Source organism: Chlorocebus sabaeus, chromosome 8, assembly GCF_047675955.1.
Source record: "Chlorocebus sabaeus isolate Y175 chromosome 8, mChlSab1.0.hap1, whole genome shotgun sequence".
In the NCBI taxonomy this organism is placed as follows: Eukaryota; Metazoa; Chordata; class Mammalia; order Primates; family Cercopithecidae; genus Chlorocebus; species Chlorocebus sabaeus.
In genome coordinates this window covers 136,971,032-136,994,530 of record NC_132911.1, presented here as the reverse complement: position 1 = coordinate 136,994,530, position 23,499 = coordinate 136,971,032, and the positions used below count along the sequence as shown (strand labels likewise).

General features: G+C 46.2%; 2 protein-coding genes across 3 annotated transcripts in view; one reads left to right on the top strand and one right to left on the bottom strand.

Moving 5' to 3' along the window:
• NDRG1 (N-myc downstream regulated 1) overlaps positions 1–3,124 on the top strand; it is a 59,543-nt gene extending 56,419 nt beyond the window's left edge. For both annotated transcript variants that reach the window (XM_038000105.2, XM_008001593.3), the window contains one exon: positions 1,179–3,124. In XM_038000105.2, coding sequence (XP_037856033.1) covers positions 1,179–1,420 — 242 coding nt within the window. In that variant the 3' untranslated portion in view covers positions 1,421–3,124. The remainder of the gene's footprint in view (positions 1–1,178) is intronic.
• A 6,694-nt stretch (positions 3,125–9,818) lies between these two features.
• CCN4 (cellular communication network factor 4) overlaps positions 9,819–23,499 on the bottom strand; it is a 40,781-nt gene continuing 27,100 nt past the window's right edge. Inside the window, exons 3-5 of the mRNA XM_008001586.3 lie at positions 20,403–20,663; positions 15,883–16,076; positions 9,819–14,032 (exon numbers count right to left, since the gene is read on the bottom strand). Coding sequence (XP_007999777.3) covers positions 13,733–14,032; positions 15,883–16,076; positions 20,403–20,663 — 755 coding nt within the window. The 3' untranslated portion in view covers positions 9,819–13,732. The remainder of the gene's footprint in view (positions 14,033–15,882; positions 16,077–20,402; positions 20,664–23,499) is intronic.

Genomic DNA, 23,499 nt, shown 5'->3' with positions numbered 1-23,499 from the left:
ATGCTTGGTGTGGATCAGCTGCCCCTGTTGCTGATGGCTGTGACTGCTTGTGGCCTCCTAGCCATGATGCTTCAGTTGGGCGTGGTACTAGTTTCCTAAAGCTGCCCTAACAAATCACAAACTGGGTGGCTGAAAACAGTAGAAATCCATTCTCTCGAAGTTCAGGGGGCCTAAAGTCCGAAATCAAGCTGTGAGCAGGGCCTTGCTCCCTCCAACAACACTATGGAAGAACCTTCCCTGCGTCTTCCTGGCTTCTGATGACCCCAGCAATCCTTGGCTTTACGTGGCTTGTGGCTGCATCACTCTAATCTCGGCCTCTGTCTTTGCGTGGACTTCTCCCCTGCGTGTCCCTGTGTGCTGTTTCTATAAGGGCATCACAGTCATTGAGTTTAGGGTTCCCTGTCAACCCAGGATGGTTTCATCTCGAGATCCTTAACTAATTACAGATGCAAAGACCCTATTTCCAAATAAGGTTCCTTTCTGAAGCTTCAGGTGGGTGTGAATCTTGCAGGACACTGTCCCATCCGGTACAGGTGGGCAGGATTGTTCCTCCTCATTTCACCCCATCAGCACGTGCCATGCGCAAGAACATTTGAGGTCTTGGAGAAGATCCCAAAGAAGTAGACAGCGCCCTTGTTAGCACCTGGGTTGACAGGCTTCTTTGGGAAAGAGAGATGACAACGAATAGCCCTGCCAGGAACTTGCCATGTGGCCCCTCTCCCTTTCCCCACCTGTGATGTGCAGGGCTGAGCCCGGCTGACCCCAGGTGTCCTCCCTGCTGCAGTGATCATGGACAGCATGGGGTCATGGGCGTACACACAGGTGCTGATCCCAGGGGTCAGTATTAACATCCCTTTACAGATGGGAACTGGGAGGCTCAGGGGGACATTCTCAAAATTACACAGCTTTTAAGAGGTGGCAGAATTGGGGTACAGACCCAGATCTGGGTTCAAGTCACTCCTGGTGTGATTGCAGCAGTTCTTTCCCTCATCTGGGCCTCGCCGTCTGTCTCTGTGAGTGGACATGGAGAGGACGGGGGCCCAGCAGCTGGATGGCTACAGGGATCAAGGCTTCTCTGGGGTTGGCATGTAGCAGGGCGTGTGGCTGGTGGATGGGCATGCCTGGCTCCTCACCTGGCAGTCTCCTGCCCTCTAACTGGCTGTTTCTTGTCCCCCTAGTGCCCTCGGCTAGCATGACCCGCCTGATGCGGTCCCGCACAGCCTCTGGTTCCAGCGTCACCTCTCTGGATGGCACCCGCAGCCGCTCCCACACCAGCGAGGGCACCCGCAGCCGCTCCCACACCAGCGAGGGCACCCGCAGCCGCTCCCACACCAGCGAGGGGGCCCACCTGGACATCACCCCCAACTCGGGTGCCGCCGGTAACAACGCCGGGCCCAAGTCCATGGAGGTCTCCTGCTAGGCAGCCTGCCCAGCCGCCACCCCCGGACTCTGATCTCTGTAGCGGTCCCCTCCTCCCCAGCCCCTTTACGCCCCCTGCCTGCCACACTGCGCCTAACTCGGTATTAATCCAAAGCTTATTTTGTAAGAGTGAGCTCTGGTGGAGACAAATGGGGTCTATTACGTGGGTGCCCTCTCCAAAGGCGGGGTGGCAGTGGACCAAAGGAAGGAAGCAAGCATCTCTGCTTTCGCATCCTCTTCCATTAACCAGTGGCGAGTTGCCACTCTCCTCCCCTCCCTCAGAGACACCAAACTGCCAAAAACAAGACACGTAGCAGCGCACACTTCACAAAGCCAAGCCTAGGCTGCCCTGAGCATCCTGGTTCAAACGGGTGCCTGGTCAGAAGGCCGGCCGCCCACTTCCCATTTCCTCTTTAACTGAGGAGAAACTGATCCAGTTTCCAGAAACAAAATCCTTTTCTCATTTCGGGAGGGGGGTAATAGTGACGTGCAGGGACCTCTTTTCAACAGGCAAAACAGGAAGGGGGAAAAGGTGGGATTTATGTTGAGGCTAGAGGCATTTGGAACAACCAATCTATGTAGTTAACTTGAAGAAACAGATTTTTAAAGTTGGTGCATCTAGAAAGCTTTGAATGCAGAAGCAAACAAGCTTGATTTTTCTAGCATCCTCTTAATGTGCAGCAAAAGCAGGCAACAAAATCTCCTGGCTTTACAGACAAAAATGTTTCAGCAAACGTTGCACATCATGGTTTTTGAAGGCTTTAGTTCTGCTTTCTGCCTCTTCTCCACAGCCCAACTTCCCACCCCTGATACATGAGCGAGTGATGATTCTTGTTCAGGGAGAAGATCATTTAGATTTGTTTTGCATTCCTTGGAATGGAGGGAAACATTCCACAGCTGCCCTGGCTGTGATGAGTGTCCTTTCAGGGGCCGGGGTAGAAGCATTGGGGTGGGGGCGGAATTGGGGTTACTCGATGTAAGGGATTCCTTGTGGTTGTGTTGGGATCCAGTGCAGTTGTGATTTCTGTGGATCCCAGCTTGGTTCCAGGAATTGTGTGTGATTGGGTTAAATCCAGTTTTCAGTCTTCGACAGCTGGGCTAGAACGTGAACTCAGTAGCTGAACCTACCTGACCGAGTCATGTTCTTGGATCCTCAGAACTCTTTACTCTTGTGGGGGTGGGGGTGGGAACTCATGTGGGGAGCGGTGGCTGAGAAAATGTAAGGATTCTGGAATACGTATTCCATGGGACTTTCCTTCCCTCTTCTGCTTCCTCTTTTCCTGCTCCCTAACCTTTCGCTGAATGGGGCAGCACCACTGACGTTTCTGGGCGGCCAGCGCGGCTGCCAGGCTCCTGTACTACTGCCTTGTACTTTTCATTTTGGCTCACAGTGGATTTTCTCATAGGAAGTTTGGTCAGAGTGAATTGAACATTGTAAGTCAGCCGCTGGGGCCCGAGGATTTCTGGGACCCCGCGGTTGGGAGAAGGGAGTAGTCCAGCCTTCCAGGTGGCATGAGAGGCAATGGCTCGTTACCTGCCGCCCATCACCTTGGAGGCCTTCCCTGGCCTTGCGCACAAAAGTCGGGGATCGGGGCAAGAGAGGCTGAGTACAGATGGGAAACTATTGTGCACAAGTCTTTCCAGAGGAGTTTCTTAATGAGATATTTGTATTTATTTCCAGACCAATAAATTTGTAACTTTGCAACGGCTTGTGTCTTTTTTCTGTCCCTGAGAGATTGTGTGTGTGAAACATTACAGTGCAGGGATGGCTGTTTCACTGGGGGGTTGTCCATCCTTGACACCTAGGGGGCCCCAGCCCCTCATCTCTGGAATTCTTTGCTTCAAAGCAGCACGTCCAGCAGAAATTTAAGTCAGCTGATATGTTACTTCTAATTTCCTGGTGGCCTCATTTTCAAAAGTGGAAAGAAGTGGATGAAATTAATTTTAATAATACATTTATCTCAAGACGTCTGAAATATTACCACTTCTATAAAAACTATTGAGCAGGTATTTTGCATTCCTTTTTCATTCTGGGAACTCTAGTGTGTCTTTCACACTCACGGCCCTTTCAGACCAGCTGCACTTCAAGTGACCAATAGCTTAGACAGCACAGTGATAAGAGGATAAAACTTTTCAACCTATAATTTGAGGAAAACAGCTTTTTTATTTTTAACATTTATTTTTATTTTTTGAGACAATAGTCTCACTTTGTCACCCAGACTCAAGTGAAGTGGCGCGATCTTGGTTCACTGCAACCTCCGCCTCCCAGGTTCAAGCAGTTCTGCTGCCTCTGCCTCCTGAGTAGCTGGGATTACAGGCATGCGCCACCATGCCCAGATAATTTATTTTTATTTTTATTTTTTATTTTTGGTAGAGATGGGATTTTGCCGTGGCCAGGCTGGTCTTGAACTCCTGACCTCAAGGAATCCGTCCACCTAGGCCTCCCAGAGTGCTGGGATTACAGGCGTGAGTCACCGTACCCAGGCTACGTTTTGTTTGGATTACAAAAAAATGGATGTGGAAAGACCGTTCCTTTTCTCATGCCCAATGACAACCATTGTAATGCTTGCTTTCTATTCTACATTAAAAAAAAGTTAAAAGATTTTAGTATAACCTCTTATTTTAACTATTTAAGATTAGTTTAAAATGTACAGACAGTTGCAAAGAATACAGCGAGTTGCCATATAGCCTGTACTCGGTGACCCCTGTCATTAATATCTGATGTTACTGCATACTTGTCACAACCAGGAGATCAGTTGGACGTTGCTGTTAACTAAGCCCTGAACCATATTGAGAATTCACGGGGGTTCCCCTAATGTCCTCTCTCTGTCCAGGATCCCATCCAGGACACCCCATTAAATTTTGTTGTCATGCTCAGCTTCCTCTGGCTTGTAACAGTTTCTCAGATTTTCCTTTTTTTTTTTTTCCACCTTGAGACAGTTTCACTCTGTTGCCCAGACCAGAGTGCAGTGGCGCGATCTCAGCTCACTGCAACTCCGCCTCCCAGGTTCAGGCAATTCTCCTACCTCACCCTCCCAAGTAACTGGGATTACGGGCACAGGCTGCCATGCCCAGCTAATTTTTTTGTATTTTCGTAGAGATGGGTTTTCACCGTGTTGTCCAGGCTGGTCTCACAACTTCTGAGCTCAGGCAATCCACCCGCCTCGGCCTCCCAAAGTGCTAGGATTACAGGTGTGAGCCACCTCGACTAGCCAGATTTTCCTTTTTCTTTGACAGCGTTGAGAAGCACTACTCAGGCATTCTATTGCAGGTCTCTCCACTGAGGTTTGTACGTAGTTCTTCTCATGGTACAACTGGGGGCTGTGGATTTTTCGGGGAAGCCCATAGAGGTGGTTTGTCCTGCTTCTCACATCATATCCAGGCCACACACTATCACTGTCGTTTATTGCCGATGGGATTAATGGTGATGGCCTAGCTGGGCTAGTGTTTGCCAGATTTCTTCATCGTCAAGTTACCCTTTCTACTTCTCCATATTCATTCCTTGGAAGCGCGAACCCCCAGAATTTGAAACAGTTCTCCGTTAATTTAGAAAGTTTATTTTGCCAAAGCTGAGGACGTGCACCTGTGACCCAGCTTCAGGAGGTCCTGACGACCTGTGACCTAGGTGGTCGGGGCGCGGTTTGGTTTTATACATTTTAGGGAGACATGAGACATCAATCCATACATGTAAGAACCATACAAAGGTTCCATCCAGAAGCAGGGACAACTAGAAGCAGGGAGAGGGATTCCAGGTCACAGGTAGGTGAGAGACAGTTGTATTTTTATGTATGTAATATATGTATTTATTATACTTTAAGTTCTAGGGTACATGTGCACACCACATGTTCTCACTCATAGGTGGGAATTGAACAATGAGAACACTTGGACACAGGATAGTTGTATTCTTTTGAGCTTCTGATAAGCCTTTCCGAAGGAGGCAATCAGAACATGCATCTATCTCAGGGAGCAGAGGGATGACTGAACAGAATGGGAGGCAGGTTTGCCCTGAGCAATTTCCAACTTGACTTTCCCCTTTAGCTGAGTGATTTTGGGGACCCCAGGATTTTCCTTTCACAGAAACAAGTCACTAAGTGTAGCCCCTGCTCAAGGACAGGCCCCCACTGAGAACAGCTCTCATTCTATTCTCTATGTTGGTTTTTCTTCACTTCCCTTGAAGAATTTCTTAGGCTTTGTAAAATGTTTAGCTGTAAACACTTTCGAAGTCTGCACCATCGTGCAACAGGTGGATGTGCCGTAGTTCACAGCCCTGCTGTTTAGGATCTAGACTTGGAAGAAGGTGGGGACATCACCTCAGCACAGAAGAGCCAGAGGGTGTTCCCAGCAGAGGGGCCAGTTTGGGCACCAGCACTGAGGGTGGATGGTATGTGTCCTTTTTTTTTTTTTTTTTTTTTTTTTAGATGGAGTTTTGCCTTTGTCATCCAGGCTGGAGTGCAATGGCATGATCTCAGCTCACTGCAACCTCCACCTCCTGGGTTCAAGCGATTCTCCTGCTTCAGCCTCTGGAGTAACTGGGGTTACAAGCATGTGCCACTACACCCAGCTAATTTTTTTGTACTTTTAGTAGAGACGGGATTTCACCATGTTGGTCAGGCAGGTCTTGAACTCCTGATCTCAGGTGATCCACCTGCCTCAGCCTCCAAAGTGCTGGGATTACAGGAGTGAGCCACTGCATCCAGCCTGGTATGTGTCTTTGTGAGGAACGTGCAGTGTAGACCTGGGCAGATGACCTTGTGAGCTGTGCGTGGCAGGAGGTGAGCCTGGAGTGATAGTTTTTACAACTGCATCCCGTCCCAGCAGGGGCTGAGGGGAAGGCAGGGTCCTTGGGCTTCTTTGTGCCACAGATGGCCCCATCGATAAGTTAGAGAAGACTTCAGACTCCTCCTCTGAAGAGTTTTAAATGCGTAAAATAAAATACGTAAGACTGCAAAAGCCACTTACAGAGAAGTATAATTATCCAAATGTGACTATTGTGTGACCTAGTCACATGCACTTCTTCAGCAGTAATATGGAAGCAGAACTCAACATCGCCGCAATTTCAAAGTCCTGTACTTTGAGCTATCTGCTGCAATTGAAATAAGAGGATTATCTGGATTACAGCTGCTGATACTATTAGGGTTTGTCGCCTACATTTAGATAGAAGGAAATGCTAAGTTGCAGTTAGTGGTTAGGAACAACAAAGATGCATTTTTTTCACCATCTGGGAACAGGGCCCTCTGGATTCTATACATAGATTCTTGGAGGGCCCAGGGACCCCAGGTTAAGAAGCCCTGTTTAAGGTCAGGGGAGGGAGGAGCATGTTGGCTCATGATTATTCAACAAACATAAGAAGTGCCTTTCCTACTTTGTGTCCTATGTGAGACGGGAACTATATCTAGATAAAGTGAGTGGTGGAGGAAATGGCGAGGAAGCATCCCAGCAGGGGGTTGTGCCAGCTTTGAGGAGTCAGTGTGGCACAGTGACCTGCTGTGGTCTGGCTTCTGCGAGGAAGGAACTGTTGCAGGTGTTTACGTGTATGCGTGCTATTTAGAGATACATACCCAAAGTCTGTTTGGCCAGCTGGGGATCTGATTCTGGTCTCCTAGCTGCTTGTTTTGGTTTCAAATCTTCCGATTCTTGGGTTTCAGCAGCCCCTGGGAGGCCAAGTGTGTGCTGAGATTAGCATGTGCAGGGTCTGTCCTTGGTCCTTTTCAGTTTCCCTAAGAAAGTCATTGGGTTGACCCCTAGATCTGGCCTAAATCCATTGGCTTATGTATTTATATTGGGCTTCTTAGGCTATGTGGAAACCCTTCGCCAGTGTCCCATATGGAATCCAAGAGCAGAAGGTGAGGCTTGGCCCTATGGGGTGGGAGACAGGATTGGGCTAGCATTTGTAACACATGTCACTGTGGGTGTCCTTCCTCCTGCAAACTAGGGATTGTTTTTTCTTCTTCTTCTTTCTTCTTTCTTCTTCTTCTTTTTTTTTTTAGATGAACTCCTGCTCTGTCACCCAGGCTGGAGTGTAGTGGTGTGATCTGGGCTCCCAGCAACCTCCACTTCCCGGGTTCAAGTGATTCTCCTACCTTAGCCTCCCAAGTAGCTGGGACTACAGGTGCACCACCATGCCTGGCTAATTTTTTGTATTTTCAGTAGAGACAGGGTTTCGCCATCTTAGCCAGGCTGGTGAGATTTCTTCTGTATCGACAGGACCAGCATAGAGCAAAGCACATAACAGGAGACTTTTGTTAAATTAACAGATGCATACTTCCTTTAATAATATTTAGTGTGCTTCATAGATTATTTCACCTTTTTATTATTTATTTGTGAGGAGTTTTCCTTGCTTCATATAGGTGAGAAAACCAAGGCTCAGAGAGAATAAATCGCTTGCCCAGCCATTTCTAAAATGGATTAAATCCCTTGTTGTCTTGTTGTCTTTTAAAACCGTTCACTGAGCACGTGACTCATGCCACCACTTATTGATGTCTTGGGATTGTGGAACATCAGTAAATTCCTGGGACTAACTAAGACTGTGGATGCCCATAAGGTTGTTACTGACTGTGGCGGCTGTTTGTCCTTCCATTGTTAGATAGTCCCACTCAGACTTAGATGACCTGCTTTTTTATCTTTCATCTGGCTTTTAATTTTTCCACCTCCTCCTCTGCTGCCGGGCTGGCCTCTGCTATCAATAAACCTGCTTCGGGCAGCTTCCTCTCCCTTTTTACAGAATGGACTAAGAAATCTACATTGTTAGGGTTGTGTGAAAAACGAGAGCAGTGAGGTTTAGGCTGGAGATCTGGAGACATTCGTTACAGAATAAAATACATGAAACAGTGCACGGGCTTCGTGACAGCTTGTTTGTCTCCTCAGAAGTCATTTTTGCTCATTCCTACATTTAGAAAGAACCCAGATTCAACTAGAATTTGGTTCTCTGAATACAGAGGATGCCTTTGCATTCCGATTTTGTCAGTAGGGGTGATGGAGAACACTGGCATCTCTGCAATATGCTTTTGAAAAGAAAATGCTTCATAATAAAATGCTCTGGCCATTTCCCCTAAATCCCATTTTCCCCCCATTTCAGCCACCTGATATCCTAAAAAATTGCCCTAACATCTATACATTCATCTTAATCTGAGGCACCCACAGGACACCATGATCTAAGTTCCAATTTTGAAACCGATATGTTTCAGGATAGAGGTGTTCCTAGAAAGAATTCGTGTGACGATTATATTTTTATTGGAATGGAGCCTCCCCTTGACTTTTTATACTCTCTTCATGTGTTGTGGGGGCAAATGGATGAGAGGGATTTGGCCAAGAGGTATCAAAAGAGGCATTCACTTCATCTGCCCCAGCCATCTGCACATCGGTCCATACAGCGCAGATATGCTGTGTGCTGTGTCGGGCTTGGGAGTCATAGAGAAGTGTAACACACCCTTCCTGCTTTAGAGAAGCTGGGTTTTAAATCAAGTGACAGCACAACATGAAAACATAAAAAGCAAAAAATTAAGGGGCTCAGCAGTCTATGGCTGAGGTAAAAGAGCATTCAACTGAATGTAGATAGTGACACTATAACGGAGTATAGATAGTTTTCTTTACATTTGCTATTTTAAATAAGGGCTAAATAAATTAAATATACACACACACACACTGACATTAATTCTTACTGCAGCCTTGCTGATTATCCCCAGTTTATGAAGAAACTCAGCTGATAATACATGTGTTTAGTAAGTGCTTAATGTTCTAAGTTTATTAAGTGCTTAGTATTCTAAGCTCTATTTTAAAATTTTGTATAAAATATGCATCCCACTGAGGGGTAGGTACAATCATTTTCTACATCTCACAGCTGGAGAAACTGAGGCTCAGATGGTCTTAGTAAGGAAAAAAGGATATCAAGATCCATTTGAGGCCCAAGGTCAGGACTGTTTCCACTGCATCTGTACCCTTCCTTATGCTTCTTTTTCCTCCTCTTGGTTCCTAAGGCAGCTGGCAATAGATATTCTGTGCATCCATCCGATCCTTGCTTACTCAGTTCTTGACATGTGCCTGCTTCTGAACTAGGCTCAGAGGAAGCAGCTACAGTCCCTGACCTCACAGTACTCAGTCTTGTTGGAGATGTAGAAAGACACTGAATATGTGAGTGAGTGAATGAATGAATGCCAAAAGTTTCACTTTATATGTACATGAGGTGTCTTCCAGCCCGGATACATTGGCAGCCCTTGTCTTCTCTGAGTTCTAAACTTTGTGTTTCTAAACCCATTTCCAAACTTTTTAAGCCATTTTAATGTCACTGTATAAAGTGTCTGAGACCTCGTTTCCACCATCTGCACATTTATTGAACGTGCTCAATGCTCCATCATTGTCTCATAACAACTGCAGGTACAAGAGAAGCCACCAAATCCAGTACGTGACTTTGCGGATGGTTTATTCCCTTAAGGAGAAAAGCCTTACACAGAGAAATTGAGCAATGAAACCCTTCACACTGAGCAAACACGTTCCCCACTACGCAACTCATGAGAAAAATGAGGACTGTTGTGAAACATGACAGATTGCCCAAGTGTTATTTTTCTTCTATTGGAAAATTCTAAGATGTTTCCTCATGTGTAGTTTTTCAGTCACAAAAACGGCAGTAGGAATATTTAAATATTAAATCACAGTTTGAAAATAGATATATACATACATATATATACACACGCAGAGATACATAGTTGACTGTTATGATTCCCAGATATGCAGGGTTATCATTGTGGCTGCTTTGCATCAAGACAAGTTTGTAAGAAGCAGTGACATAGTTCAACGTAGTAGTCAGGAGCTAGATTACTTCCCTGTAATTGCTACAGACACACGGTACAAGGCTAGCGAGATTACAGACAATCATATCATTTGAGTCTACTATCTTTGATAACTCTGAATCATTTTCAAAGTTAAAATTGCAGCTATTGTCAGTAAAGTGCCTCTTATAAAGGTCATGCCTTCTGATTTGGGGACAGAATAACTAGGCGTAGCACAAGAAGAGATGGCTCAGGTATCGGACTATCCTGGGTTTCCAGTCTTGGTCTGCTGTTCACTAGCTGGTAAGACCTTGAGTAAACTATTAAACTTCTGTGAGACTCAGATGATAGTGCCATATTCTGTAGGTCTGCTGTGAAGATTAAATGAGATATGGTAGGAAAGCACTTTCCACAAGGCTTGGTGTATGCTAAACGCTCATCAAATGCTTATAATAAGGTTTAGCAAGATTTAATTTGGTGAATTCAGATCTCCCTCTCTTTTGCACACCTAAGCACACCTGAGTAATTCACTCTAAGTACTAATGTAAATTTCCTCAGCCAAGGTTAACTAACCCGTAGGGTACCTTTTCTTTGTCTCAGAATATATAGTTAACAAGGGACCAGAGAGGTGATGATCCATTTGGTCTATTTGAAGCCCCTCGTAGATATGATTCTCCAATAGGAGTCATTCAGGTCTTTTCTAGAGGCCTCTGCAAGAGCAGGGACTGATAGAATAAGCTGGTGTTTGGGCTCTAACTTTTTGGGTCCCAGATGTTCCATTTATAAAATAGTGAAGAGATGCATACTCAAAATTGCTGTAACAAATAAGATAATGAACAACTTAGCATAGTGCTTGGCACCGAGTAAAGAATCAATGGAGATTTTTTCCATTATATTTATTATTCTCAATTTTTATTGAATCCGGCGTCACCATTGCAGGGAAATTCTGACTTAGAAAGAGCTTCATTATGTTGGATCCAAATTTCCTTCTCCATGACTTCAACCCATGGGTCTAAGACTTGCCCTCTGTGCTCTGCATAAGATAGTTCCATTTCTCAAAATCAGTGGCGACTGGGTTTTTCTGACCACCTTCTTCCACCCATTGCCAGAATAATCCCTAGTTTCTCCAACCCGACTTCCTATGATCTTTGAAAGCTAAGTTCTGTTTCCCAAATTGAGATGCAAATTCAGTAAGAACCTAGCTCTTGGGTTTCCACTGAATTTCAAATGGAGTGAGCTGTTATCCAGCCTTGTAATTTGTAGATGGCAGGTGTTTTCACTCTAAGAAAATCTAATATGATTCACACTGTCTTACAGAAGAGATCATTCATGGGGTGAATTCTCTTTATACAAGAATTCTTATATATGCATATACAAATATATGTATATATACATACACATTTCTTTAAAATATTAAATGTCTCTTTTGCTAAGGCACTTAATATAAAATTCTGACTGTTAAAATTATATTTTCATGTCGCTTTGGAAGAAGAGAGCTTCGAATAAAAGTAGGAACACATGCACAGCTTCCCGTATTCATCAAGTATTTAATGAGCGCCACTGTATGACTTGCACTGGACTAGGTTTTGGGGAGGTCATAGTAAGGAGGATATATTCCCAGTCCTTTTCCTGTTTAGGAATCTCTCTGCACACTGCACAGAATTCCCTGTGAATAACTACACAACATTTAATATGCAGCACTGGGTAAACAGAATCATCGTTTAAATGTGTGATGAGAGCTGGTTCTGATGGGAAAGAGGGGAGAAGCTATAGGGGATTTGTGGATTTTTGTGTGTCCCATGTTTTTTTGATACTTAAGCGCCTAAATTATCAGAAAATCAGATATTCTTGTCCTTTAAAAAGGAGCTAGAAAGACAATAAGAGGGGAAAATGACAGTGAAAAAAAGCCACTTATTCCCATATGTTTTCCTGTTTTCCTATTCTGACACATTTGGAAGCTCTAAAAAAAAAAAAGGGAGAAAATATGGGTTATAAAGACAGTCCAATTTCTATCTGAATCCTACTTTCTCGCTCACCAACTGGGTGACTCTGGTCGAGTTTTCTCACCTCTATGAGCTTCCATTTCACATTTGTAAGGACAGAAATAATAATGGGAACTTCTCAACATTGTCGAGAAGATTCAGTGAGCTAATATATGCAAAGCACTGAGAGCAATATCTGGCACAGAAAAGGCCCTAAATAAAAGAATTCTAACAGTAAATATTATATTTTACTAATACAATAAATAATAGCCTGATATTCATTAACAATAACCTTTTCCTTTTAGCTTCAACCTCTTCAGGTTTAAACCCTTGTTAAGTCTATTTCTGTTTCTAAACAACTGGTAAACCTCTATCTTCATACCAGGAAACTGGCCATTTGGTCAGCAGAACCAAAGGCTGTTAAATGAGTCTCTGCAATAGATGTGCCCTGAGCACGGGGGCCCTTGGAGTCCCACAGCTTCCAGCTCTAGAGGTCACCCCAGGCTGCTACCAAGTGGACCCACTTCTTGGTTTGACCCATACCCCTACCTGAACCTGTCTTGGTCATTTCAGTGGGTCTGGCATGGTCTGCAGCTGGGTCTCTTAAGGCTCTGTAAGAGTAGAGGAATGTTCCAGGGCACCACTCTCAGGGGCCAGACAGGCCGGTCCAGAGGCCTTACCAATTCCTATGAGCCCCAAACCGGACAAGGGAGAAGATTCAAGGAAGAGCCTGGCCAAGTACCCAAAGCCCTGCCATTCAGCAGCTGATTCAGTGTGAGAGTCAATTGGTCCTTCTGAAATGGGCTGACCTTGTCCTGTCTCTGGAGTATTAACTGGGGGCTTTTCCCATCAATAAGGATGTTTATCAAATTTTATTTCTGACTGGAATAAACCTAATCTGTACCCTTCACAGTGTAGGGTTGAAGAGAAACTTAACCTCAACAATGCCCAGGTTAATGGATACAACTTTCCATTAAAAATCAAAATCAAGCAACTATTCACCTCACTTGGCAAATGTTCGATGACCTTGAGGTGCACACATATTTGGAATCAGGATGGTTTTCGTGTGTTAACATCAGAATTACCCATTACAGTACCTCTTGGCAGGCTACAAATAACAGATTATTCTATTGTTCCAAATTCCATCTATCCATCTGAATGGACCCAAAGAGTCTTGTGGTTTGGCATCTAAAGAAGAAATTAGTGATATTAGAAGTCTACCTGATTCAATTTCTTGGGATTTAGGCAAGATCCAGCAGGACTTCTAGTGACTTGGAAAGGCTGGATCAGGCTTGGGTATAGTCCAGAACAGCTAGAGACAGGCATTTTTCTTTAGAGTAGATGCTGAATGATGTCAAAGAGAAAACTCATAGTATGGGCCTGAGCAGCACCATCATGGGTCATTTGGGTGGTTAGAGACAGAAAAGGAGGCCAAGGGTCCAGATCGGGGTAACTAAGAACGAGTGGGAAATTGACAAAATAAGGCTCAATGGTGAAAAGTTATTGACCATGGGGCTGACTGCTTCACAGGCATTGGGTCAGTCTCCAAGACCCAAGATTTGTGCCTGCCTAGTTCGCAATTTCTGAGAAGTCAGGGTAGGATTCCAAGTCAGCAAAGATGTCATTGGGATTCCTACAGCTCAGGTTGCAGAAGCAGGCATTAATCCATAGGACCTGGCGGGAGAAGCCAAGCCCATCAGGACACTGGAAGGACACGTTGATGGTCTTGGACTTGTAGGGGATGCAGCACCTGCTGTCCATGCAAACTCCACAGTATTTGGGTTGATAGGAGCGTGTGCTGATGCAGCCGGCGAGGGTGAAGTTCATGGATGCCTCTGGCTGGTACACAGCCAGACACTTCTTCCCTGCCTGAAGGAAAGGAAAGGCGCTTTCAGTGGGGTTGCTCAGAGAATGGACAATCACCTTCTTCCCCTGAGCCCCGTTTTTCCCTCCTCACTATGTGGGAGCATTCCACCTTACTTTCAGCTTGACAGCATCCTCAAGCAAGGAGGGACAACAGCAAACACAGTGAGATCCAGTGTACTGCACAGGGGTAAATGGAGGACCACAGAGGAACATGTTTTGTTTGGGTTGTATCTCACAGCCTGCACTTTCTCTTTTGTCCCGCATTTTTGTCTTGCCTATGGCCATTCATTGTGGTTTCACCAATATGGGGAGCCTGTGTAGCTCCTTTATCCAAGCAAGTTCCCCTGTCTAGCTAGTGGCAGAACTGGCATCGGGACTCCATGCTCAGGGGACATGCTTTGCCCTAACTTCCCTGCCTGCCTTTGCCTCTCGTGGTCTTTCACACACACCTTTAATATGCAATGTATTCAAATGGATTTACATTATTAAAAGGTAACTCTACCTTCCACTGGGCTATGGGCCACTTGAGATTTGCTGTTCTTTCTGTGTCTCTGTGGTATAATTCCATGCCTAGTACAGAGTAGGCACAGAGTAAACCCATTGGATTGAGGGTTCTCAGGGTCTACTGTGTACCAGCACTATGCTAGATCTAGGCTGTATGGTGGCATGAAGCCCAATTTGGGAAACCCTCTGAGGGTACATAATTCTGGAAAAAAATTGGTTAGAAATCAAAATTGGCTTGGACTTGAGTTATCTGGTCTAGTAATGGTAGAGCCATCTCACTCAGCTTAGGACCTTTGCTCTAATTCTTCTGCAGCTGGTATATTTTCCACGTATGTTTTCAGTTAAGAGATGTCTATGGAATGCTTACTGTATACCGAGTGCAGAAAATACAAAAGCTAGTATTACAGGGAAAAATAATCAGAGAGGAAGAAGAAGAAAGAAGAGGAGAAGAAGGAGAAGGAAGAAGAAAAATGGATCCAGCTGATCAATATGGAGATGACTGGAGAAGGTGTCTAGGGGATGAGCAGTGATGTTGGATGTCTGAAGAGGATCACAGGGAGGCGTGCTGCCTTTTTTACACTGGAGGCAACCCTGGCCTCAACATCCCTAAGAAACCATCAGCATTCCAAAAATGGAATAACTGTTGAATTTTTTGTTTTGTTTGCTTTGATTTTCATGTGACAAGAGACTGACCACTCCTAAGGCATGAGTGAGGGAGACTTGAATTAGATAAATCAGATCCACTTTTAACTCTGAAGCTGGGGCTCAGGCTAATGTGGCCCAATTTTCTTTGATGCTTTATTTTAATTATCTTGGACTCTTAAAGCTGAAAGGGATTTCAGAGATCCACTCCAATATCTTAATGATGAGGGAATGGGGGCTCAGTGATGAGCAGAGATTGGCCACAGTCACATGCAATTAATGCAAGTAGACATTTGACTCTAGGGGTCCTGAGCCTCATTTAGTGCTCCCTATATCACCCAGTGTGGCTGCTCTGTGTGAGTGGGTTGGCATGGGAGTGAAGGGAGGATAGAAATTGGTAAGGATCCCTCAGAATCATTATAGAAGACCACTCCTGAGGGTCCCTGAGGTTTTCCTGGAGTGATCCTGATTCTAATAATATGATGCCTACCAAAGCTTCCATTGGGTGAAATTCACAGTGCACCAATCTGGTGACCTGCATTATCCCAAATAGCTGTTACACCAGCTCTACCAGGTGAGCTTAACTGTTCCCACTTTACAATATTCCCACTTTACAAATGCTTCCCACGAGGAAGTTCAGGAGCCAGGCTCAAACCCGGATTTGTCTGCTTGTGAAGTCCAGACGTCCACCCCTGCTCTGGACCCACCTTGATGAGTGTACGGATGTCCACATTGCATGGCCGCAGGTTGCAGAGGCGGCTTTCTTGCTCAGGCCAGCACTGGGCGTTAACATTGGAGATCCGAGTGGAGACCCCCAGGCCGCAGCTGGTGGAACAAGGGCTCCAGGGGCTTGTGTAGGCTATGCAGTTCCTGTGCCATGGCTCTACCTCACCCACAGCATCTGTGTGTGGGGACCAGAATCTGCATGAATCTACAGCTCCCACCAGCCCCCAACCCTCACCTTCACCACACTAAGGTCTGGGGTCCCCAGAACTCAAGGGAACAGAGAGAAATTGGCTGTCCCTCCCCACAGGACAGCAAGTTGGCTTCTAACCAGCAAAGGTACCCAGGGAGTGGAGGACATGTTCTGAGCTCCTTGTATTTTTCTGATCAAGAGAGGCAGTGTGGAAGCATGGGAGGAAACCCATCTTTAGAGACAGGTGGACCCAAGTTCAAATTCTGCTCTATCACCTACAAGCTGTGTGATCTTAGATAACCCACCCTGGGCCTGTCTCCCTATTAGAACAATAACAGCTGCCTATGGGGCTGGCAACACAATAATAGGGCTTAGATTTTTACTGAGTATGCATCAAACATCTTGCCAGGTGCTGGGAATAGGACTTATTTTATTATTGTTACAAGTTTTTGAGACGGAGTTGCTCAGGCTGGAGTGTAATGTGTGATCTCGGCCCACCGCAACCTCTGCGTCCTGGGCTTTAAGTTATTCTCCTGTTCATCCTCCTATGTAGCTGGGATTACAGGCATGGGCCACCATGCCCGGTTAACTTTGTATTTTTGGTAGAGATAAGGTTTTACCATGTTGGTCGGGCTGGTCTCGAACTCCTGAGCTTAGGTGATCTGCCCACCTCAGCCTCCCAAAGTGTTGGGATTACAGGCATGGGCCACCGTGCCTGGCCGGAAATAAGACTTTTAAAAGACATTCTCCTGCCTCTGCAGAGATAAAGTTTACTTGGGGGAAGTTCAAAAGCAAGTAGCTACATCCTAGCACCTAACATTTTGTTTCAGTGATGCCGAGGGCATAGTGGTTAAGAGGGTATACGGGCTTCTTTGGGAGGCCAAGGCAGGTGGATCACTTGAGGTCGGGAGTTTTGAGACTAGCCTGGCCAACATAGTGAAACCCCATCTCTACTAAAAAATTCACAAACTAGGTGGGGTGGTGGCATGTGCCTGTAATCCCAGCTACTCAGGAGGTTCAGTCACAAGAATTGCTTGCATCTGGGAGGCAGAGGTTTCAGTGAGCCGAGATCACGCCCCTGCACTCCAGTCTGGTCTAAAAAGCAAGACTCTGTTCAAAAAAAAAAAAAAAAAAAAAAGGAAAAAGAAGACATACAGGCTTCAACTGGCAGCACTGCTACTTGCTGGCTATGTAATTTCCAATAAGCTAGCTCACACCTCCTTGCCTCAGGATCCCCACCTGCAGATGGGGTTGGCTATAGCATCTCTTTCCCGTACCGTGATAGAAAAGACAACTTTACGCCTATGAAAGCACCCAAGCTGTCCCTGGCCTTTAGTAAGCTAAAGCCCTTAGTTCATGTGAGTCTGTGTGGTCATTTGACTATCGGCCAACTCAACTACCCACTCTTGGATGGTCCTATTGATGCACGTATCTCCCGCATCTAGAAGATGGTAGGTGCTCTCTAACCATCTGAAAAACGGAAAACGGTAGTGAGCTCAAGACCAAAGCAGGTTAAAAGCTGTTAAGACGGAGAACTCCCCACAGAAAGATGGAACAAGATGCAGAGGAGAGGAGGCCTGTCCCATCCAAACACACATATGCATGAGGAGAGGAGGGAACAGGCAGAGAGGGAAGGGATGGAAAGACAGATGGAAGCTCAGAGAAAAGAGAGAGAAAGAAGGAGAGGAGGAGAGAGAAAAGAGTGTGTGTGTGAGAGAAAGAAACAGAGGGAAGGTAATAAAAGTAATAAAAAGAATGAAGGGAGGGAAAGAGAGGGGAAAAGATAAACACAGAAAAGAAGAGAAATGTAACTAGGATTAGGAGAAAGAGGAAAGGTAAGTCAGTTCTTCCAAGCTTATAGGTGTGCAGAGAATATTGATGAATGAATGCAGGAATCACTGAGTGAGAGAGGGAGAGACTTGAATGAAATGGGAGGCATCCAAGGACAGGAGGGGCAGGGCTGGCAGGAACTGGAGCTGCAAGCATCTTGGGAGGCAGTGGGGAGGGATTTGCCCAGAAGGATAAAAGCTTTGGTTTTTGGGTCACCTCTGCTAGGCAGGGGCTCTGCTTGTGCTCAGTCAGTACGGGGTCACTGGGCCACACACAATGGATAGACAGCTTCTGCTTCCCTGCTTCCCCCGTGACCCTCATGCGGCCCTGCTGGGGAGGTGGTGGTGGGACAGCTGCCTTGCCACCCTGGGGCTGCTGGGGACAAAACTGTCCTCCATGCCTCCTCCTATCCACCCAGGACTGCTTCTCCACCTGGCAATTTTGTCTCTTAGGGTGCATTTGGCAATGTCTGGAGGTGATTTTGGTTGTCACACCTCTGAGGGAGACGGTGCTACTGGCATCTAGTGGGTAGAGCCCAGGGATTAGATTGCTGGGATTTGGTAGCCATGCATTAGATTGCTACTAAACATCCTCCAATGCACATGACAACTCCACCACAAAGAATTCTCTCATCCAAGATGTTGACAGTGCCGAGCTTGAGAAATCCTGCCCCACACCATACCTGAGCAGTCTTTAGCATCTATAATTTTAAACAAAAAAACACCAATACCCTTAGAACTCTCACTCTATTGCCATTTTTCCACTGCTCTCTACTGCTTGCCTAGTAAGCACTTTCCTCTAGAAATGTCCTCATCTGCTGCCTGCCATGGCATCAGATGCTCCTGGTTTTCTTCATATATCCCAACCCTCCTCTTGATTTCTCCATGCCTCCTCTTATCCTCTTCACCCTTCAAATGTCAGCATTCCCAGACCTCTGCCTCAGGCCCTCTCTCTCTCACTCTGCATGTTACCCTCAGGCCATCCCAGCCATCACCACCAGCAGCTCCAAGCAAATGACTTCAGAGTTCTCCTATTTCCTCTCCTTCCTCCTCATAAAGAGAAACTGGAAGCTCCTCTTAAGATCCCGTGGACAGGGCACTCTGCCTTAAATTCAGTCTGTTTCAAACTAAGTAGATCTCCCTTAGCCCGAATGTGCTTCTTCTCTTGTATTTGATCCTAGGCAATGGCAAGCCCCGGAAGTCAGCCTCTGGCTCTCTTTCTTCTTCACCCCATGCGTTAAATTGACATTAAGACCTTCAATCTCACTGAAGAAATGCCTCTTGTGCCTGTTCCTTCTTTGCTGCCTCTACTCCCACTACCCTAGTTCAGATCCTTATTAGCCCATCCATCTATTCACCCACCCATCCATCCATCCATCCACCCATCTGCCATCCATCCATCCATCTATTAACTGATCCATCCATCATTCACCTATTTGCCCATCATCTATCCATCCAATCATCCATTTATTTATACATCCATCTATTCATTCATCCATCTGTTTATCAGTTCATCCATCATCTATCCATCCATTCATCCATCTGTCCACTCATCTACTTATTTATCCATCCATCCATCCATCCATCCATCCATCCATCTACTCATACATCTATCTATCTATTCATCTATCCATCCATCTACCCACCCATCTATCTATTTATACACCTATCTATCAACTCATCTATCTGTCAACTCATCAGTCCACCCATCTATTCATACATCCACCTATCTATTTATCCATCCATCTATTAATCCACCCATTCATTCATCATCCATCCATCCATCATCGATCCATCCACTCATCCATCTATTTATACATTCATGTATCTATTTATCCATCCATCTCTTCACCAATCCATCCATCCACCCACCTATCTATTCATCCATCTATCTATTCATCCATCCATCTACCCACCCACCAGTATGACAAACATTAATTGGGTACATGCTAAGTGTATGGCACTGGCTAGATTCCAGTAAGCAGCAGTGAAACAGTTGGGCCCCTCCCCACCCTCCTTTTCCAGGGCTTCCTCTTATCTGGTTTACCTGTCTGAAATCTCACCTGCCCACCCATGTTCATAGCAAGGGGGAAGCCTCAAGTCATCATGAAGCTTCTACTAGACCCATCTCCTCTGGCTCATGCCTCCTCTCCTCAGGTACCCACACACCTACCCTTCTTCCACCACCCATCCCTAACGCTTTAGTAGGATAATAATGGATTGCACTTTTAGGGCTTTGTTCTTTACAAAGCACTCCTCATTTTATGCTGGGAGGATCCCATAGGACAGACTAGACAGATGGGATTATTTCTGTTTTATAGATAGGGCAGTAGGGTCTCAGGGAAGGTATGACTTTCTCAACGTCACAAAGCTAGTAAGTAGTGGACTGGGTAATGAGTCATTCTATGGTGGTCAGAGCTCCAGGAGGGTCCACAACCCATTTGTAGGGTCCCGCCCCCAGCCCACTCGGGCCCACACCCACCGAAGGCTCCTGTGTCACGGGGTGCGGTCTTGCGTGGCCTCCTGGCGTCGTCCTCACACACCCACCGCTCACAGCAGTGGCCGGGTATGCTGACGCGCCGCGGGTTGGGGCACCAGAGACGCGGGGGGCGCACTCGGAGGCACAGTGGGGTGCAGCCCACCGCACCGTCGATGCATGTGCAGTTGTACTTGCAGTTAGGCTGGAAGGACTGGCCATTGTTGTAGCGCACCCCATCCAGGACGCAGCCCACACCGACCACCTCTGCAAACACAGGCGGTGGGTCAGGTCCAGTGGCCTTGATGCCCCTGGCCGGCCCAGCTACCTTCATAGGGGCTCCATGTGGACCACGCCCCAATCCCTGGGATGGCTACCAGCATGGAGGAGGAACAGAGGCACAAAGGCAAAGGCAGGGAGGTGTGAGAGTGCACAGGGCAGGGCTGAGTGTTTGGTGGGACTTCAGCAGAGGGAGTGCGGGACTTCCTTTATAGCTTCAGCCAGCACCTAGGGAGTGGAAGGATGCAGCATCCCGAGGGACTTGCGCCCTGCAGGGTCCCCAGCACCAGGCACAAAACCTAGTACTGACAAATACCTGCCCTTAGGGCTCATGGTTCTGAAGGTGACCGACTTGTAAAGAAAAGCCAGAACACTTCGAAACACGTGTTCCATTCATTCCCTACACATTTATGGAGCCTTCCAGGTGCTGGGGACTCAATAGCGGACGAAACAGACAAAAGTCATGCCCTCAAAGAGCTTATGCTGTGGAAAGGTCATATGGAATGTTGGCGGTCACAAATGTCTGGGAGAAAAGTGGAGCAGGGAGGGGGAGTTGGGAGTGGGGAGACAGTTGCAAATTTATTAATAACCCTTTCCCTGTTTAGAAAAAAAGTTCAGCTAGCTGCCAGAGCTCATTTAATTTTATATAAACACGCTTTTTGCGGTTGAAGCAAATCTGACTGATTTTCGATGTAAAAATAAAATATAAAAACTGTTTCTTGGAGTTCTTTCTAAACAGAACTAACATGGGAATTGTCTGAATCATCAGAATAATCTATTTCAGAAAAATCAGATGCATCAAGTGAATCCCGGCCAACTGTTGAAGAACAATTATGCATAGGAATGCTCGGTTTTCTAGGATTTGACATTTTCAGTGATCGAGAATTACGACATTTTGTAAATGGAAAGACCACTACTAAAAACACAATGCTGTAAATAGATTGATATCTTTTGTTTTTCAAAGTTGGTATTCCAGAATGATGTGAATAGAATAATAAAAGTGAGATATTTTGTGGCAAAGTTATTTTGGGGTAAATACTGCAGCCTCTAGTGCTACTGGTGAGTATTCTCAGTGCAAACAGGAATAGGGTTAAATTAGGTGGATGGGGAAGGCCTCACTGGGTGAGGGTGCTCAGAAAAGCCTGAAGCGGGTGAGGAAGTAAGCCCTCCCAGGGTTGGAGGAGGAGCTTTCCAGGTAGGAAGGGGCCCACTTAAGTAAAAAGACCTGGGGTGGGAGCAAGCCTGGGCTGTGAGAGAGGTCTGAGGAGGGGAGACAAGAAGGTAAATGGAAGGAGAGGAGGTCAGAGAAGGCTTCCTTGTAGGCTCAGAGGAAGGTACAAAGCTGTTAGAGCCTAGCACATAGTAGGTGCTCAGTAAGAAACTGCTGAATGAATGACAAAAACTATACTTTGCAAGAACACTCATGGTGCTGAGTTGAGGACAGATCAGAGGGCAAAGGTAGCATGGGGGACCACCCTGAGACCCAGGTAAGAGGGAGCAGTCTGAAGCCAGAAAGAGAAGAGCTCGGCTTCCAGACAGATTTGGAAGGACAGCTGCCAGGACTTGCTGACAGACGGGCTGTGCGGGGGAGAGGAGAGGAGTCAAGAAGGAAGAAGATGCTCTGTCCTCCTTGTACAAGCAGGGTTTGGGCTGGGTGGACTCAAGTGTTCTCTATTATGCGCGAGACGCCTGGTTGATAACCGAGTGGCTATGTGGAGTTAGTTATGCCAGTTTGGAGTTCCAGGGAGAGTTGGGGACTTCTTGGCCAGATGTCACCCTTGACACCATGCTCTCTTGGGAGAACAGCTTCTGGAAATACAGGCAGAGAGCCCCAGACATCATGAGTGACCACCCAAGGAGGAGCAGTTTGGAATCTGCACTGGGCCAACAGTTCTGTCCTTCAGGGATTGCCTAAAGGTGGCTATTAATGATAGTAATAATCCTAATATCTAGCAGGCATGAAGATTTTCGAAGTACTGTCTCTGTTATTGGATACTGGGAAACCCAAAGCCAGTTGGGTTTCCTTCACCACCTGTTATCTAATCTCAGCTCTGCAGTGCAGGTGTGATCTAGTTAGCTCTCCTCTTACTGAGGCACTTTCAGGAATTCAAGTCAACTTGCTCTGCCATTGAGGCTTTGCCTCCCTTCCCACACCTCCCATGGACTGTCAGTCCCACTCTCAACAGGGACAGTGGGTCACACCTTGTTGTAGCTCTGTTTGTGTTTGCTGCCTCACCTATGTTTATTGTGTGAAGAATCAGTGGAGGGATGGATGGGAGTTGGGGTGAGCTCTACTCTTTATTGTGCATTGCATTACTTATTTTATTCTATACAGAAACACTATCACATTATCATCTTTGTCTTTATATATAGCAAAACAAAGTCTCAGCAAAGTGAAGACGCGTCACGTCCAAGGTGACCACAGCGGGAGGCAGAATCCTGGTTTGTGTGAACTTTGCTGTGGCTACTGTTTCTCTTGGGGTGCAGTTATCCGTGCAGGAGGTGTAGAAAGGAAAGATGCTAACCTCAACTGACCCTCTGATCTAGTGCCAGGCACCATCTGATACATTATCTCATTCAGTTCTCCCGATGACTTCATGAAGAGAGTTTTATTTTTCTCCTTTGATGGACAGGAAAGCTCTCAGAGAGGTTAAATGATTCATTTGTTCAAGGTCACTAAACTGGTGAATGACACAGCTGGGACTCAAACCCAGGGGACCTGACTCCACAGCCCATTTCCTGCCACCAGACACCAGTGAAGGAGGGGACAGAGGAAGCCAAAAAAATCAGAGGAAGTGCTGGGTGAATCACTGATCTTTGCATT